The sequence below is a fragment of the Periophthalmus magnuspinnatus genome, chromosome 5 (genome assembly GCF_009829125.3).
Source record: "Periophthalmus magnuspinnatus isolate fPerMag1 chromosome 5, fPerMag1.2.pri, whole genome shotgun sequence".
In the NCBI taxonomy this organism is placed as follows: Eukaryota; Metazoa; Chordata; class Actinopteri; order Gobiiformes; family Gobiidae; genus Periophthalmus; species Periophthalmus magnuspinnatus.
This window is the reverse complement of record NC_047130.1, coordinates 17,946,562-17,966,183: the sequence shown is the minus strand read 5'-3', so window position 1 is coordinate 17,966,183 and position 19,622 is coordinate 17,946,562. Positions and strand designations below refer to the sequence as shown.

The following is a 19,622-nucleotide window of genomic DNA, read 5'->3' as shown; positions in this document are numbered from 1 at the left end:
ACATTCATACATTTCAATACATTTTCAATAGATCTGTTTCCTATCTGAAAAGTTACATAGTGCACATTTAAAATCTGTGATTCGTTCCTCCCTGTCTCCGCAGTGGTGCTGAGCCGCAGACAGAAGCGCGTGCAGCTCATGAGGATCCGGGAGAAAGATGCTAAAAAGCACCAGCAGGGGGCAGCACAGGAGGGCACCTACCGCCGCAAAGCAACGCCTGTCAAACGCTACGCAGGGGACCTCCTCGCTCCGGTCAGTACAAACCAGGGCCTGATGAAATATAATTTTTCATAGTTTTCTAAATGGCCTCTGGCTGTTCTTTAACCAGAAAATACAGAAAATCATAGTGTGAGTAGTTTTTGACACAACAGTGATATGGACCTGTTTGACATGTGATGGGTCTATGAAGTGTTAGTGGTACTGTAGCCAAAATGTCCTGTAGCTTGTTCCACAAATGAAGGTAAGTCTCATGACTGAGAGCTGTATGTAAAACTGCCTAAAAGCAATTTGCATTTGGTATTTTTGAGACACAAGACAATTGTCCAATCAGAAAGCAGAACGAGCCTCACATGATTCTTTCATTTGTGTTGCCAGTTTCAAAGCTGAAATGCAGTTAGTTTAAAACTAAAAGGGCTCTTCTCTGATCTGAATGGTCACTACCTAAACCCCAGCACCTGCAGCCAATCATGAATCAGTGCTAGTGCAGCCTCTGTAGCTCAGTCAGTGAATTCTGGAGGTTCTGAGCTTTCACATGAGGCCTATGAGAATGAGGAAAAACTTGTATGTGGGCTCTATCTTTGGGCTAAGGCACTGGTGACACAGGTTCAGTAAATGTTTTTTTTTTCCAAACAGTAAGAGCGCAGGCCTTTAAACTGAGACTGAGATTTACTGAATGTAATATTAAAGGGGTCATTCTTCTGTCTCAGAGTTACCTGCAGAGTCTGAGAGACAGACAGATGGGCACCGGGACGTCTCTGAGCAGCATGGGCACCACCAACCACACCATGATCGACCTGGACTACGACACCGGTTCTACTGCCCCCCTCACCGCTACGACTCCTGTGGTCAGAGTGTGAACTGCACCTCCAGCTGTCCCCCACTCACCACCATGACTCCTGTGGTCAGAGTGTGAACTTCACCTACAGACTGCTCAAATGCCTCCCCCCATCATCCTCACCACTACAACCCCTGTGGTCACACTGTGAACTGCACCTCCAACCACACCATGATCAACCTGGACCTGGACATCGACTCTACCACCCCCCCCTCACTGCTACGACCCCTGTGGTCAGAGTGTGAACTGCACCTCCAACTGCACCAAGAGAGCAACTCCCACTGTGATGAGAGTATGAACTACAGCTACAAACTGCTCAAATCTTGCCTCTCAAAACTAACTCCGGGATTAATTTAAGAGTAGAAAATATCTTTGTTTTTCAATGGGAGAAGACTGCAGAATGACAGGACTATTTTGTGTTAAGAAAAAAGTGAAATAACCACTGATACAAGAACGTTTTGAGAAGCATTCAAAACTATACGGGACTGAATACACTGCCCCCCTCAGCTCCACAGCGCACAACTGTTTCTGGTCATTAATGTTTTCATTATCAAAGCTCAAAGAAGAACAGTTTGTTTGTTTTTATCTCCATTGACTAAGTATGGAAACACACTTGAGTTGTAGAGGACCATGGTGTTGTTTGAAAAATGAAAATTGCTGCGAGAGTTTTAAACCACTGCATTGGTTTAATCTGTGGAAGAAATTACGGTCGTGTTGACTAAATTCGCTTTTACATTTTGGAGTAAAGCATGAGATGGTGACAGTTATGAAAGAAGTACTCAGTTTTTAAAAGTACAAATACGGGGGTAAAGTAAAAACACATTTAAAATACAACTTGAATACAAAAATTGAAGTACCCCTAAGTACTTTACTCAGATATTGAGAGCTAAAGAGTCAGATGTTGTGAACTTGGTAAAGAATTGTGCTGATTTTTGTTACTGAATCAGTTTTTTAAGGTTTCTGGTAATTTTATTTGTATATTTTTGTTTGCTCAAACCCGGGACTCAAATTCAAGTGTTAGTGTGTCACTTCCGGGTCCAAGAATTGAAAACAATATATATATATATATTTTTTTAGTAACGGCACATCTGTTAAAAAGGGATTGTAGTTGCCGTTTAAGTCAAGTCACGTCAAATTTATTTATAAAGCACATTTAAAAATGAACACAGCTTCTCAAAGTGCTGCACAAAGACGGTGTAAAGTGACATCTTATAAAACAAAACATGAAAAAACACGATAAAACAATACAAATACAAATGCAACACAAGAATCTCGCTGAGCTCGTGTTAAAAACTATTGCAAAAACAAATGAGTTTTCAACAAAGACAAAACATTTCAACAAACATTTCAAAATTGGGCTGTTCTAATATGTTTAACGCTAACAAAGTTTAAGTGTGACAGAAAGTGTGCAAGGTTGAGATAAGAAGCTAGGCTAAGGTAGCATTAGCAGTGACCGGCAGTTAGTGAGAGATCGCTACACTCTGGTAATCCAATATAATGCTAGATTATTTACATCCGACAAAGTTTGTGGTTAAACAGAGGTTTTTGAAAGGTTATTGTCTCTTGTTTGATGAATAACTGAGCAGCGCTGTGGCATAGTGTTAAAAACAAAGACAGAAATCAGCGATGAAGTTGCCGGTTGAACTCGGAAGTGACATCATCACTTAGCAACCCTGTAAAGCCGTAGCACGCAGTTCGCATGCTAATTGTTGTTAGCATTACTGTGATGGTGAAACTCTCTCTCAGCAAAAAAGCAGTTGACTTTTCTGCTTTAAAGGTGCACTAGAAAACACCAGAAAAGTTCCATAGGGCATCTTTAAAATGTCCCTCATCCCGGTGTAGCCTCTGGAGTTGTCTCATGGTTCACCCACAACGTTAAAATAGCAACGTCCTCCATTTCCTGTTAATATGTATTCAGTTGATACATTTGAGCCTGAAAGTTGCACATTGTAACTTTTCTAATCTGCCACCTACTTGTCTCCATGGATACAGCTTGCCTCTAGTATGTTCCACAATATCGAACCGTAATCATACACTTCGCAGATCTAACCTGTAACATGGCCTGCTGGGAGGCATTACAGCTTGTCACCACGGATATTGTTTTACTACCATACTGTCGAACATTTCAGACAAAGCAACAATATCTCCATGGAGACGAGTTGATTGCGGACTCCTCCAATAGAAAAGTTACATGTTGCACCTTTTAATTTAGTTGTTTTGTTTGTGATGTTGAGTTTGTCTTGATCTTCATTCAGTGCTATTTTAAGTCTTATTGGTTTAACTGTGTGCGGTCGTTCAAATATGTGTGGATTTTGCATGGAAGTTACGTTTAGGCATAGATTTGTTCTTAAAAATGCAAAAATAGTAACAAAAATGAAGAGTTAGCTAGTATCAGTTGCAGTAGCGTGTGCGTTTAAATATATTTTAAGTTAATTTATGTAACGAGCAAATACAAGGTAGTGATGGAGCATGTTTTTGTCTGTTTTTTGTAGATTTATTGTTTAATTTTCTGATATTTTTAATTCACAGGAGCAGTGCACTTGTTGCCCAACTTTGTACATATTGTGGATAGAAATTTCTAAAAATAAAGTGTTTGATACATAAATTCAACTTGGCTCTTGGTTTGCTAAAGTGAACATAAACTAAAACACTAAGTAAAACGTAAGAACAGTTTGACCCTATCTCGCAATAGTATTTTTGATTCTGCACTGACCCCTTGTGGAGTATTTTTGCAGACCAGGATTTGAATGAGAATATTCTAGTTAACAGGTCCATTGATTTATCCCAAAAGTCGTATTGTACAATAAAACTGGAGTCACATTTGGCCCTATCTCACAATGAAGAAGCTTATTTAACTTGAGGCCCAGTGGTGGAAGTACTCAATTCTGTTACTTAAATAAAAGATAAAAAAGTGAAAGTATTTGAGATCTAAGCTTCAAATGTAGTGATTTTGTTAAAGATTTGAGTTGAATTTTGTTAGAAAATGAAACATTCTCAATAACTTGATCAGATTGGTTGAGTATTAGAGCTTCAGACAGAGCAGTGCCTCCAGTTAGCATCACACCCGCATGATAGATCCAACCGTTCCTATTCTGTTCTGATGAAAGATTAAACGGCATCTTTACCTGACACCAGCTGCAAACCGTTTCTACGCAGCGTCACTCACCACATTTGCCCCGCGGCGCTGAAGCCAAGGCTGGGGTTTCCTCCTCGTTTCTATGGTAATATTAGTGTCAACAAACAGAGCCTGGCTTATGTCATAATACTACATACTTTCTAACAATTTAGCCTCAAATGTTAACTAGCTTACTTCATCATAACCACAGAACATGCAGCTCTAAGACGGTGTGATGGATTGTGATGTCTTTTTGAATTAGCCTCACTGTCGTTTATGAGATGAAATTTAATTCTGTGGTTAATTTGATTTACACAATATTGGAGCAGTTTAAATTTCTGCTCCATTTCTGCAAACTGATTTTAACGCGAGATAAGCTAACCTCAAAGTGAGTTACTATAGGCACAAGCAATCTAGTTCTAGTCCTGATTTTTTTCTGTTTGAAAGCTCGTTTAGTCCAGATTTAGTTCTGGTAAAGTCCTGAAGTTTAGACCTGATTTCTTCCTGTTTGAAAGATACTTTAGTCTCAATTTAGTCCTGGTTTAGTCCTGGTTAAGTTCTAGGTTAGTGCTGGTTTAGTCCTGGTTTAGTCCTTGTTAAGTCATGTGGTGTAGTCCTGGTTTACTGCTAATTTAGTCCTGGTGTAGTCCTGGTTTAGTCCCGATTTAGTCCGGGTTTAGTCCTGGTTTTTTCCTGGTTCTGTATTGTCACAAATGGCACTGTTGGTTAGTCTTGGTCTAAACGTGGTCTAGCCCTGGTTTAGACCTAGTTTGAACCTGGTTTAGACCTAGTTTGAACCTGGTTTAGACCTAGTTTGAACCTGGTTTAGTCCTAGTTTGAACCTGGTTTAGACCTAGTTTGAACCTGGTTTAGACCTAGTTTAGGCCTGGTTTAGACCTGGTTTAGACATAGTTTAGGCCTAGTTTAGACCTAGTTTAGACCTGGCTTAGTCCTGGTTTAGTTCAGCTTTAGTCCAATTGTGAACACAGCCTTGTTAGTGAACGCTTTACCCTGGTGAGGTCTGGAAAAGTGAATCAATCTTTATTATTTGGGTGGAACATTATTTTGTCAACATCTATACAACCTCCCCTTTAAGACACACATTACATTTGACCAAAGGAATTAGCTCAGATAATTAAAGGCACATTTCACTCAGGAGGAGGAAGCCATGTTGAATCATGTCACAAATAAAAAAAAAAACAACAACATTTAGATCAACATTTGTGAGTGGGAAACTTTAGTAATTTGAAGTTATTGGATTTTAAAGGACAAAATCTTGAATATTGAACAAAAAATGAGGTATTCTGAGATGGATCACCACATAAATGAGAAAAATATAATGTAATCTGAAGGAACGCTGCAAGAAACACAAACGTTCAAATCATTTCATATTGTCGACATAAAACTTTTGTCGCTTGTAGACTTAGTCACAGAGGGAAGAGGAACAACAACTTTTACTTGAGTAACAGTACTGTTCCACTGTAAAAGTATGGTGACTGAAAACTACTCTGAGAAGTACAAGTAGAAGTAAATGTATCGTGAGTACTACCAACTTCTGACTGTAGTCTATGCCATATCCTCTGGCCACTTAATTAGGTACATCTATTATCAAGTATGCAAATATGTATGAAACAATATTATAATGTGCACTTCCTGACGACATCTGTGGTTTATTTCATTCACTGTTAGTTTTAAATGCCATTGTAAAGAAGGAAGACAGCCCCAAAACCTGTGCAAGTTAGCTTAAGTTTGTTTTCGTTTGTTTTCATACCAGTGGAGTGGACTATAAACCAGGATGAAGGAACCTTTCTACTGTCACATGCCCGGGATACTGTCAGACTGCAGATGGCGCTGTCGTCCTGCCTCAACCATAGGAAGCCTCAAAACCTGTATAAATCAGCTGAGCATATGCATCACATTAACGTGACCACTTTCAGGAATAGTGCTGGTGAGCAGATGAAACTGTCAGGTATGAAAACAAACTAAACTTTGGTCTGAAACTGAAGGTACACAACTCATTTTCATATAAAATGTATATAAAATATGTAGAATGATTATAACGTCTAAGAAGGATTTTTCATTTACATTCATTTAGTTTGATGTCCCACCTTTTCTCTAAGCAAACAATTGTCATTTTAATTATGTTTTAGCTACTATTTTTCCATAATCCAGCAGCTACATTTGCATCATTATGGGATTTTTCTTCAAACACTGAAGCAGGTTTGACTCAGGACCAAACATCTAAATTGGCCGCTAAGTTATACTTTCATTTAAAAAACAAAACATTAGCTCAGTTGTGTCTTTCCACCAAATACATGTCCAGACAGGTCCCTCTGGTCACTGCTGTTTTCAGGCTGTGCTCATCATTGCCACTCTACGCACAGTCTATGGCTCCCTCTTGTGGTGAAAGTCTAGCATCGCATCCACCGCTCTCTTTTACTCAGTGGATATCCTCGGTCCACGCGCAGCATGTCGTTGACTCGCCAGTAGGAGTCGCCCTTGAAGAAGAAGATTTTGCCGTTGGTCCACGTGAAGGCTGCGTCAGGACTGGACGGGACTCCAGAGACCAGCATAGAGAGCAGTTTGGGGTAAAGGGACATGTCATTGTACTTCAGCTCGTCCCACTGCCAGTGATTAGAGCCCTGCGGAAAATATATTTGAGTGACTTTGTAGTAGTAGTAATAGTAGTAGTAGTAGTTGTTGTAGTAGTAGTAGTAGTAGTAGTTTAGTAGCAAAAGGTATAATTGTAGTATTTTTTATTTATTTTTTATTTTTATTTTTTTTGAGTGACTTTGTAGTAGTAGGGCTAGTAATAGCAGAAGTATTAAGTAAGTAGTAAGTAGTAAGCCTAGTAGTAGTAGTAGTAGTAGTAGTAGTAATAGCAGTAGCAAAAGTTATTGTAGTAGTAATTTATTGTAGAACTAATACAGGTAGTAGAACTAATACAGGTAGTAGTAGTTTTAGAAGCAGTAGTAGTAGTTAATAGTAGGTATAATTGTAGTAAGTAATAAAATAATAATATATAGTAGTAATAAAATAAACTGCATTGGTAGTACTGCAGTAGTAGTAGTAGTAGTAGTAGTAGTAGTAGTAGTTGTTGTTGTTGTTGTTGTAGCCATAGTAACATAAGAAACTGCATTGGTAGTAGTAGAGCATTGGGGAAAAACACGATTTGAGTGACTGTGTAGTAGTAGACCTTGTAGTAGTAGTAGTATTAACAGTTGTAGACAGAAGTTGTAATAAGAAGCAACTGTAGCAGCAGTAGTAGTAGTAGTTGTTGTTGTAGCAGTTGTAGCCACAGTAGTAGAAGGCTAGTAGTAGTAATGGTAGTAATAGTAGTAGGCCTTGTATGTTGGATAAACTGGGCGTTGTATGATTAAGTGCTTGTAAAGTTGGAGTTATTGTAGTAGTAATATATTTAGTAACCTAATACAGGTAGTAGTAGTTTTAGTAGTTATTTTTGTGGTACATAAATTTACCACAATTTCCATAGACACATTTCTTACCTTGATGAATACGAGCTTCTTGTTCTTCTCGAGATAGAGCGCCGCGTCGATGTTGGCAGGGATCTTCTTCACTGCTTTGGGGTATCCATAATCCAACAGGAAGTTTGTGTACCTCCAAACAGTATTACCTGAGATCCAAGAGAATCAGTGATGTTTATATTGAGAGCGGGATTCAAACTGACAACCTTTTGGATCAGTGGATGAACGCTTTACCAACTGAGCTACTGTCTCTAATTATAAAATGCTTTTCCAGTTTGCACCAAAAGCCCCACTGACAACCAACCAAACACTCACACGCACCATGTCCCACACAGGGAAGTGGAGAAGTGTCTTGCCCAAGGACACAACAACAGTCATCCCAATCAAATACAATCTAAAACATGACTGAGATGCGACTGTAAATAACTTCACCTTTAAAGAAGTAAGTCTTGTTTGTTCGTTGTGAGTGCACGGCAGCGTTCAGGTTTCCAGGGAGCTCCTTCCACAGACGGTCGATCCGAATGGGAATGTTGTGTCCGAAATCGGAGATGGTCCAAACGTAATCTCCACTGAAGGCGAAGGTCTTCCTCCACGGACCTGACGCAAAGCAGAAACGTTTAAAGATTCTATGTTACGCAAAATGGACTCCTCAAAAACGGACCTGGAGTTGTGTTTTGTTTCATTCACACATGTTTGAGTAACACTTTATTTTTTCTCTACATCTTCAAAGCTCAAAATGCTCTGTTCCACCTTGTGATGTCATGAAGTGGTAGTTTTCAAGTTAACAGCTACTTTTTACCTTTAGTTCAGCAGAAATGGGCAATTCCAGGGCTGAAATCAACCAAATCAACTAGATGATTCTAGTGAAATTATATAGCGTTTCACTTCCTGTTTTACCACATGACATCACAAGGTGGAACAGTGTTTTCTGTCTGAAAACTCAGCCTAAATATGCAGAGTTTATGTGTTAAACATGTGCAAATGAAACAAAACACAACTGCAGATCTATTTGTGATGAGAAAACATTACAACATAGCTCAGAAAATAGCGTAATACGGGCCCTTTAATGCCATACTGTGGAACATTCCAGGTAAAGAAATATTTGACCCATGTAGATTAGCAGGTGGCGTAGACTCTCGAAAAGTTACAGCTACAGATAAAACACTGGAACTAACAAACTAATTAAGTCTTCACTCTCATGTTGTAGTGTTGTTGCCGTGGGTTACCGAGCATGATGGCGTCCAGTCTGGCCGTGCAGGGGTTGGGGATGCGGCTGGGGCTCGCGGTGGGCGGAAGGTGCACCGGAGGAGAGGGGCTGGACAAGGCGCTGGGGATCCTCTTACCTGGAACATTATGGGTGGGGTTGTCAGTTTTATTTACCTGAGAACTGTCTGTTGTACATTTGATCTAAGTCACTTGGGAGGAACTTGTAACTTGGAAAAAAGATACAAACATCAGAGCAAGATACTAATGAAACTTTTGACAAATATAAAACAGATCCAATTTACAGAAGTGGTCATTTTCAGCTCCCAGGCCAAGTTGGTACCAGGGTTTTAGGGGCCCAGGACTAGACTTTACCTTATTCATTTATATTAGAGGGGGGCCCATGTGAGGCTTCTTGTCCCAGGCCCTGAAATTTCTGTCTACGGGCCTGGATACGTTAATAACATTTGTTTATTAATAAAGAGTCGTACCGTACAGAGCCTGGATGCCTCTGATGTCGTCATGGTGCAGTTTAAAGTTGGACCTGTATCCGGCGTACACGGGGGCCATGAGCGCACCCCTGTACTGAGAGTGAGCCAGTCCCAGCGCGTGCCCCACCTCATGAGCCGCCACGATCCGGAGGTTTGTGCCCGAGTACATGCCCTCCGTCCAGAGCTCGTCTTCATCAAAATGTACCACACCAGACTCTGGGGCCTCTGCGTGAGCCAGGACACGACCTACGGGAGAAAGAGGAGGAGAGAGGGGGAGGGAGAGAGAGAGGGAGAAAGAGGAGAAGAGAGGGGGAGGGAGAGGGAGAGAGAGAGGGAGAAAGAGGAGAAGAGAGGGGGAAGGAGAGGGAGAAAGAGGAGAAGAGAGGGGGAGGGAGAGAGAGGGAGAAAGAGGAGGAGAGAGGGGGAGGGAGAGAGAGAGGAAGAAAGAGGAGGAGAGAGGGGGAGAGAGAAAGAGGAGAAGAGAGGGGGAGGGAGGGAGAGGGAGAGGGAGGGAGAGAGGGAGAAAGAGGAGGAGAGAGGGGGAGGGAGAGGGAGAAAGAGAGGGAGAAAGAGGAGGAGAGAGGGGGAGGGAGAGGGAGAAAGAGAGGGAGAAAGAGGAGGAGAGAGGGAGAGGGAGAAAGAGGAGGAGAGAGGAGGAGGGTGAGGGAGAGAGAGAGGGAGAAAGAGGAGAAGAGAGGGGGAGGGACAGGGAGAGAGAGGGAGAAAGAGGAGGAGAGAGGGGAGGGAGAGGGAGAGAGAGGAAGAAAGAGGAGAGAGGGGGAGGGAGAGGGAGGAGGGAGAGAGAGAGAGGGAGGAGGGGAAGATGGAGGGAGAGAGAGGGAGGGAGAGGACATTTAGGGAGGGAGGGAGAAAGAGGAGGGGGAAAGGACAGAGACAGAGAGAGAGGGGGGGGTGAAACAGAGAGCGAGGGAGAAAGAGAGGCCGGGAGACAGAGAGAGAGGAGGAGAGAAGGAGAGAGAGGGGGGGGAAGAAGGAATGAGAGAAGATTGGAGAGAAAGGGACGGAGAGGAAGAGAGAAGGTGGGAGAGTGAGCAAGAGAGCGGCAGGAGTGAGCGAGAGAGAAAGGGGGAGAGAGAGAGCGAAAGAGAGGGGGGATTAGATCAGATTAGATTTAAGATAATTTAAGATTAATTTATATTGACAAACAAACATTCACCCGAGAGGAAGAGGTTATAAATGAACTCTAACCTTATGGAATTACTGATACTTTGCAGCTGGTGTCGTCAACATTCCCTGGGGGTGCGATGCTAACTAAAGGCACTGCACTGTCTGAGGCTTTATTAGACTTTCATTTGAGCTTTATTTGAACACAATCTGACCAGAAAGAGCTGACTTGGAACTTGGACTTGTTGGAACTACAACAGGCGAGTCCATCTCAAATAACATTACAGTCCCAAGCTAGCTAACAAGCTAACTCCTAAACAGGCCCATGAACGCTCATACTAATCACAGGTTCCTGAAAATGTGTTATTTAAATCCATTTTGTACTTTTTTCTTGAGTTTTTAAGTCTAAATGAAAATAGAAAGTTAAAACCATACTTAGGAATATTCTTAAGCGTTTAATGCCACAATGTAGGCAAAGCAAGAACATCTCCATGGAGACGCAAAGGTGGAATAGTTTTTAATGAGCAATATTGATACATTTCTGACCAATGAAAGTAAAGTAACTCGAGGTCTTCTTTGTGGGAAATGTCCCCTGATAGACAGAGGAGCTTGGCGTAGACCTGCTGCTCCTCCACTTGGACAGGAGTCATCTTAAGTGCTCCTGACATCAGCTCCACCGTCATTGGACCAAGAGGAACTTTTTATACATATTTATTATTGATTCAAGTTCATATTTCATTGTAAAGACACAGACCTGGTCCGTCGAAGGGCACGGGGCAGAGAGCGTCGTTCTTGTGGAAGGAGAGCCGGATGTCTGCGGGTCCAAAATCCACCTCCCGGAAGTTCAGCGCAGCCACATCGCTCCAGTATTGGAATGCCGCGCGGACAGCCGAGCGAACCGCTGACTTCGGCATGTCCGGAGTCCAGGACATGATCCGGTACGTCAGGGAACGCTTCCTCCAACGGCCTGAAGGGGGAGGGAGAGAGAGAAGGAGAAATTAGAAGAAAGGAGGAGAGGGGGAAGAAGAGAAAAGATTGAGTATTGATTATAAAATGTTGTTATAGAGGCAGCGTGTCTTTTGTGTGAGGGAAATAAATATCTAATATGTGATTCTGAACGATGGTGATGGTTGGAGAGGCCACTGGCACAGATTAGCAGTCTTGTTTCGGTCAGTTTGCTCCATGGCAGCTGTGGCTATAGAAGAAGCATTGCTGTACTTTGCTGCTGAGAAGTATTTTTTATTTCTTTGTTTTAATGATACTTTCTTGCACCTCAAATTGCGCTCTACAAATAAACGTACTTTACCACCTCTTCGTGTTGGGTGAAGAAGTGTGTTTTGTGTGTGTCCAAAAAAACCACATTCACAGACACATTTAACACAAGTACAGAGTGTGTGTCTCACCCATGACCCTGTACTTGTGCTGTTTCTGGTTGAATGGGTCTTCAATGCCACAGCGCGGGCTTCTCATCACCTCCAGAGTCTGTTCATCCACTTCTCCAGTAGGGGGCAGGTCGTTCGCTCTCTGAAACACCCTGAACACAACACAATATTTAGACCAGTACACCTAAACTGTATCCAGTGACACTAATGATAACACATGTGGTTTTACTTGAGAGCTTCTATGATGTCCTCCAGGTTGTTGGGGTCGGCTGAGTCTTCCATGTAGCCAAATTTATTCAAATACGCCTGGAGCAGAAAACTCACTTTAGAAGTAATAAACGTTGAACACGAGAGTGAATGAAGTGGTTCCACAGAAGGGAAAGATTAGGCTTGAAATATAAACTTTTCATGTTTTTCTAAGTAGGACTTTTTTTGGTGAGATAATGCCAGTGGTGGAAGGTAAGGAAGTACAAGTAGTAAATTTTTAGGTATCTATACTTTACTTAAGTAGATTTTGAAGTGTGTACTTTTTACTTTTACTTCACTACATTTGAGGGCAGTATCTGTACTTTCTACTCTACTATTTTTGAACTGGACTGAAAAGTAAAAAGTACTTTTCTTATGATATGAGGGAGTATTTTTACCATGTTCGTGGTAACATCCTGAATAAAATTTTCACGTTCAAGCGTCGTTTTTGAGCAAATAAAAATAAATACACAAAATTCATAAGAAAAATTGTGCTGTCGTTGACCAAAATATGTATCATTTTTTAATCAATATCATTATATTTAACACTTTAACAGAAATACTTTTACTTTTTACTCTTTAAGCACACTTTTAAACAGGTACTTAAATACTTTTACGTAAGTAGATTTTTTCATGTTATACTTTTACTTGTACTGGAGTAACTTTTTATCTCTGTAAGTAACTACTACAAGTATTTCATCCACCACAGCATAATACTCTTTCTCTGCTGTATCTCTCTGTACAAAATAGCCAGTAAAATGTCTCTGTGAAGAAAAGTAGAGTTCAAAAATAAAAATAAAAATTTTAAAAATTCTAAAACACATTGATGAGGAACGGATGAAAGATTGTTGCCTGAACAAGAGAGATTTACTGCAGACCTCCGCCCAGACAACCCTCATGAGACTCACCTCCATCCAGACGTCTCTAAAGGTACACAAACAGCGGCCATGCCAAAATATCGCAAGAGTTCACTGATTCTGGACTTCTGTTTTCAATGTTACGTTATGAAAAGTAACAATGTTTTATATTCAAGACAAGGCCGAACCCTTTCCTTAACCTTCACCATTACACACTTGTGTCTACTGCCAAATCTTAACTTAACACCTTAACCAGTTATTTTAGTAGATCCATGAACCAGACACAGAGCCTACGGCAACACAACACGGACAAAATGCCTCTGTTTTTTGTATTTATTCCATTGTAGGCTCCATTTTGACAGTTAAATGAGTTTGAAACTGCTAATTTCACTATGCGATTAGACTGGAGCAGAGACAACACAAACATAATCAGATTTGGACCCTTTTAAAATGCACTGGGGATTAAATGTACAATCTCTGAAGTGCTAATAAATACAAACATTTCAGTGAGCTTTTTTTAAAGGCTCCATATTACGCTATTTTACTGATCTATAATGTTATAAGGTTGTTTCCTCCTCACAAACAGACCTGGAGTTGTGTTTTGTTTCATTCACACATATTTAACACACAAACCCTGTATACTTAGTTCTTCTCTGAAACCGAAAAAACTCTGCTCCACCTTGTGATGTCATGTGGTAATACAGGAAGTGTGTTTTTAAACTCCATTCCTTCTCCAGAATCATTTGGATGATTTCAGCCCTGGAATTACCAATCTTTACTGAACAAAAGGCAGGCTAAAAGGAGCTGCTAACTTGAAATCTACCTCTTCATGACATCACAAGGTAGAACAGAGCATTTTGAGGTTTGGAGATGTGGACAGACTAATAATACAGTGTCACTCAAACATGTGTGAATGACACAAAGCACAACTCCAGGCTTGTTTTTGATGAAGTGAAGTAACAACATTATAACATGGCTTAAACCTCACACAAGTTTATTTTTTGTAATATAGGCTCTTAATAATATTTAATAATGAACTAAAAGTATAACAAAAACTTGCTTATAAAGAGTAAACTAATAAAAATGATGAGGGATGTGTGGGTGGAGGTGCGTCCTGGTGGAGGTCTGTGGGGTTGGGTCCTCTGGGTGGAGGTCTGCAGCCACGACGTTGTTGAGTCTGACCAGGTTGTCCTTCCTATGTTCTAGTAAAGTATTGTAAAAAGCCTCAGTTTTTTTGTTTTTGTTTTGTTTTGGGGTTTTGTTTTGTTTTTTTTGCTATCCAGGTTACAATTATTCCACATTTCTGAATTAGATTTTTTATTTTAACTTATTTTTTTGTAGAAGTTGAAGAAGTGAAACCTGCAGTGCTTTTTAATATTAGCAGTATTAACAACTGAAGTACTTTTTCATTCTGTTGTGCAAGCCTAGTTCAAAAGCGCACTGTGTTTTTATAATGGGAGCACGCCAACTTTCTCCACTTAGATGTTATTCCAGGGAATGTTCCTGTTTTTCATCGGAATTTGTCTTGCATTCACTAAACTACATATGTTTTTGTGATTTTTTTTTTTTTGTCCGCAGATCTGACCTGCTATTTGACCTGGTCCCGTGCAAGCAGGTGATGGACCTTGCACCAGAGAAGTTACACAGTGCATCATTAGCATATAAATAATAAAACCGCACAAGTACCTTTGCTTCATCCAACTCCAACCATGGAACGACAGCTGAGAACGTCCCGGAGACTCCAAGCAGCAAAAACAGCCCCAAAAATCCAGACGAGTCCATGATTTCCTTCAACCTGCTCGTCTCCTCTGTCTCTCCTTCACTCTCTCTTGCTCTCCTCTGTTTCTCTGTCTTCCCGGTCCCCTCTTTCGTTCCCTCCCTCTCTTAGACTGTTTGTTCACACAGATTGGGGCCAGTTTAAACCTCATAGTTGTGACTCAGAGATGACCCATGTGTGAAGAATGAGCTTACAACACAAAACAGCGCAGGCCACACATCATACAGCTGTTCAGACCAGAGTGAAGTCAACCTGAGAAATAACGGGTATTTTCAAATAGTAGTACTTAGTAGTAGTCACAGTAGTTTTACAGTGGTAGTTTACTTGTGAACTTGTAAAATTTAGGCAGCAGTCATAGCAGCCTTCTGGTATTAAAGGTCCCATATCACGCAAAATTAACTCTGTGAGATTTAAACCATGTTATAATGGTGTTACCTCCTCAAAAACACACCTGGAGTTGTGTTTTGTTTCATTCACACATGTTTGAGTAACACTTTATTATTAGTCTGTCTACATCTCCAAACCTCAAAATGCTCTGTTCCACCTTGTGATGTCATGAAGTGGTAGTTTTCAAGTTAACAGCTACTTTTATCTTTAGTTCAGTAGAGATTGGCAGTTCCAGAGCTGAAATGATCCAAATTATTTTAGTGAAGGTGTGTGGAGTTTAAAAACACAGTGGAGCACTTCCTGTATTACCACATGATGACATCACAAGGTGGAACAGAGTGTTTTGAGAGAAGAACTCAGCCTAAATATACAGGGTTTGTGCGTTAAACATGTGTAAATGAAACAAAACACAACTCCAGGTCTGTTTGTGATGAGGAAACAACATTATAACAGATCAGAAAATAATATAATACGGGCCCTTTAAGTTAATGATACTTTGCCGTGACATCAGGCTGGGGATATTCTACATGTATGTCTATGGCAGAATGTTTACCAGTTACCATGGTGAAACAATGCACACATTAGTAAACACTGCCAAAAAAGTTTTAAGATCATCTGAATACCCCAGAAAATATACAAAATGGATTCAAGCAGCACATTTTCAGGAGCCTGTGATCAATACGAGCGTTCATGGGCCTGTGTAGGTGTAGGCTAATGCTAGCTAACTTGTAACCGTGATATTATTCGAGAGGGGCTTTTTTGAGCGCACAAATGATCTCGCCTGACCAGTGAAGTCAGCTCTTTCTGCTTAGATTGTGTTAAAAACTCAGATTAAAGTCTTACAAAGCCTTAGACAGAGCTGTGCCTACAGTTAGCATCACACCCCCAGGGGATGTTGATGACATCAGCTGCAAAGTATCAATAGATTTAATAGTTAAGTTATAGCAGTAGTAGTAGTAGTAGCAGTCATAGTAACACCATACACCTTTTCAGACAGGAGAAACATTTATGATGATAGTGATGATAAAATTCAGCTGTTGTAAATAAAGTAGTGATAGTAGTAGTAGTAGTCGTAGTAGTACTAGTAGCAGCAGGCCTATAGAAGCAGTAGTGGTAAGTACTATTATTGCATTCAGTGCTTATTCTACTGCTTTTACTTCATACTAGTGTTGTGATTGCACTGAGACAGTAATAAGTATATATTTTAGTGTTGTCACAATACTAAAATTTCAAACTCGAGTTCAATACAAAGGGGTTCCATACTCGACAATCAATACCGAGTATGATAATAAATGGTAATATTTGGACAATACAATGTGATTTTCCACATTAAATGGTAGTACTTTCTTTTCTATCCCCATGTAGCTTTGTATCTGTGTAATCCCTCAGTGTCTAGGTAGGTTCTGTCGGTTTCTGTTCTGTTGCATGAAGAGCAGGCGCAGAGGCACAGGGATCGTTCTCTAGATCTTTACTGACAGTTACAGCAATACAGTCGGTTTAAAGGCAGCATCCAGCAACATTCAAAGAAGAGTCTAAAAAGGAGTCTAGTAGTGTTCTAAGCAGTGTCTGAAGTAGAGTCTAAACAAGGTGAGATTGAAACAATGTTTTATATCCCTCATCTCAGGAATGTGTAACCACCCCCAGAGTGATGGTTACACATTCCTGAGATGAAAGGGACTGTAGATAAGAAATGTGGCCTTAAAATGGCCAGAACGCAGCTGTTATCTTCCATTTGTACATTGTCCAAAGTTCCATAGCGGTACATGGGCATTTTTATAGTTTGGCCGGGGTTGTGACTTATACTCAGATGCGATTTACATGTCAAATATATGTTTTTTTCTTCATTATTATGCATTTTTTTGGCTGGTGCGACTTATACTCCAGTGCGACTTATACACCACAAGCTACTACTACCACCACTATTGCTACCACTGCTACTGCTAGGTTTTTGGAGTACATATATAGTTCCTTCCCACCATGAGTTTTGAGGGAGGCTGTACATTGACACATAGTTGTGACAGAGATAAAACAGCGTCTATAGAGCCAGACTCTGTGTTTGTGTCGATTGGACAGAAATAACTCAGGCTCAGATCCACAGCTCACACCAGACCTCCAGATTCCCCTGTTCACCCACGCTCCGACGCAACTGCAGTGGACTCAAACACACTCACGTCTGTACGATGAGTCTATAAAATGCATCAGATGCCCTTCCAACAAACAAATAAAAATGCGTTGGAAGTGAAGATTGGCATTTGGCAGTGAAAATAGTTAAATGTTGAGATAAGGCGAGTGAAGATGAGTAGGATTAGTTGAGTTGGTTAAGATTTAAGCAGAAAAATATGTAATAGTTGTGGTTTTCATTGTAAATAATTGTTTTAAATGTACTATTCAGATAACTTAGGTGACAGTAGAGCGTTTGTCCACTGATTCGAAGGTTTGTGGTTCGAATTCTTATCATAACTACACTATGTAACTTTCCTGTTGGGAGCTCGACCTTTTGGAGATGTTACTGCTTTACCTAAAATGCAACTTATCCATCTCCATCCATCTCCATAGAAACAGACGAGTGACACCATCAGGCCGAGTTTACAGGTCAGATCTGTGGTGAAGTGTTTTCAATGCGTTTTGTTAGCAGTAAAAACAGGTGTAATTGAATAAATGCTACACTAGAGACAAGTAGACAGGGAGCCGACCTACTTATCTTGTAACTTTCGCCCGCTCAGATATGGCTGGATGAACCCTAATGGAGAGCTAACATCTGCTGTCAAGATGGGCCAATGAACAAAGCATTATGGGTAACAGATGTTTTTAAGGACACTCTTAAACTCAGGGTTTGTGTAAAGATTCCTTGTATTTTCCAATAGCAGAGCAAGAACTACTATAAACTACTGTATTTGAACCTACTCTATAAAAGTGATTCTCTTAGTAGTTAAAATGGTGGTTGCTGCAGTAGGTTTAAATAGTATTAGTAGCAGTAGAAGTAATAGTAACAGTCCTAGTGCTCGTTACAGCATCTGGAATAGAAAAAAAGCAGTAATAGCAGTAGTAGTCTTGACAAAGTGTGGAATGGGCATTTTTCATCAGACAGCATGTAGTGCGGGCCCATCAAGATCATATACACCCAGCGCCCAGAACAGGGTACTACACCCCTGAGAAGTAGTAGTAACAGTGGTGAGAAGGTATAGTAGACCATCGTAACATTATTATTAGCATCACTAATTAGCATAGCAATAGCAATAGTAGTATCAGGAGTAGTCCAGTAGTACCAGTGAGTAGCATACCAGTAAAAGTACCAGTGATAACAGTAGTAGTTAGTGTTCTAGTAGTAGTAGCAGTAGTAGTAGCAGTAGTAGTAGCAGTAGTAGTAGTAGTAGTAGTAGTAGTAGTAGTAGTAGTAGTAATAGTAGTAGTAATTTTGTTTCAGACATATCAATGTTACGAAATGCTTATAACCTGTTCATCAGTAGCGACAGTGGCTCAGTTGGTAGAGCGTTTGTCCCCTTATCCGAAGCTTGGTGGTGCGATGACTGAATACTGCTGTGTTCTTGGGCAACACACTTAACCCACCATGAAACCATTTACCATCACGGGTTTCAACTTTATTTATTATTCAAAAGATAGGATATTTTGTTTTAATTTGTTAGTCACTATGGAAACAGTCCTCGTGGTCAGATAGGTCAAAATAGCCTGACATGAGGAACTTGAATAGTCTTGGACATTAGTGTTTTAAGATGATGCTAACGTTTATAAAACCCCAAAACTTTAAAAATATAAGAAGGAACTACTGGTCACTGTTCTCATTCCTTTTTGGTTAATGTTTCTATAAATAACCATAAACTTGGCTGGTTTAGTTCTTACCACCACAGTGACAAATCCGACTATCTGCTGACACCAGGCAGCCACTCATCTTCAGCTGCTTCCTACGGATTTACACACCAAAACTGATATGAGACAGAGAGAGAGAAGAGAGGGAGAGAAGAGAGAGAAGGGAGAGAAGAGAGAGAAGGGAGAGAAAAGAGAGAAGGGAGAGGGAAACAAGAGATAGAGAAGCGAGGGAGGGCGATAGAGAGAGAGAAGAGAGACAGAGAGAAGGGAGAGAAGAGAGAGAAGAGAGACAGAGAGAAGAGATAGAGAAGCGAGGGAGGGAGATAGAGTGAGAGAAGAGAGACAGAGAGAAGAGAGAGAAGGGAGAGGGAGAGAAGAGAGACAGAGAGAAGAGATAGAGAAGCGAGGGAGGGAGATAGAGAGAGAGAAGAGAGACAGAGAGAAGAGAGAGAAAGGAGAGGGAGAGAAGGGAGAGAAGAGAGAGAAGAGAGACAGAGAAGAGATAGAGAAGAGAGGGAGGGAGATAGAGAGAGAGAAGAGAGACATTGGGAAGAGAGAGAGGAGAGAGGGAGGAGGATAGAGAGATGAGAGGGGAAGAAAGACAAAGAGAAGACAGATGAGACAGAGAGATGAGAAAGGGAAAGAAGCGAGAGGGAAGAGAGAGATGTAGAGGAG

General features: G+C 40.7%; 2 protein-coding genes across 2 annotated transcripts in view; one reads left to right on the top strand and one right to left on the bottom strand.

Moving 5' to 3' along the window:
- LOC117371326 (transmembrane protein 198-like) overlaps positions 1–1,262 on the top strand; it is a 31,649-nt gene extending 30,387 nt beyond the window's left edge. The window contains exons 4-6 of the mRNA XM_033966983.2: positions 104–252; positions 927–1,083; positions 1,213–1,262. Coding sequence (XP_033822874.1) covers positions 104–252; positions 927–1,076 — 299 coding nt within the window. The 3' untranslated portion in view covers positions 1,077–1,083; positions 1,213–1,262. The remainder of the gene's footprint in view (positions 1–103; positions 253–926; positions 1,084–1,212) is intronic.
- Positions 1,263–5,190: 3,928 nt separating this feature from the next.
- mmp19 (matrix metallopeptidase 19) lies at positions 5,191–14,851 on the bottom strand. Its single transcript, XM_033966982.2, has 9 exons — positions 14,645–14,851; positions 12,085–12,161; positions 11,877–12,007; positions 11,228–11,440; positions 9,349–9,594; positions 8,881–8,997; positions 8,087–8,251; positions 7,676–7,803; positions 5,191–6,811 (listed from the first exon to the last, which is right to left on the bottom strand). Exons 1-9 carry the CDS (start codon positions 14,738–14,740, stop codon positions 6,581–6,583), a joined length of 1,404 nt encoding a protein of 467 aa, XP_033822873.1. The 5' UTR covers positions 14,741–14,851; the 3' UTR covers positions 5,191–6,580.
- Between the last annotated feature and the right edge of the window lie 4,771 nt (positions 14,852–19,622).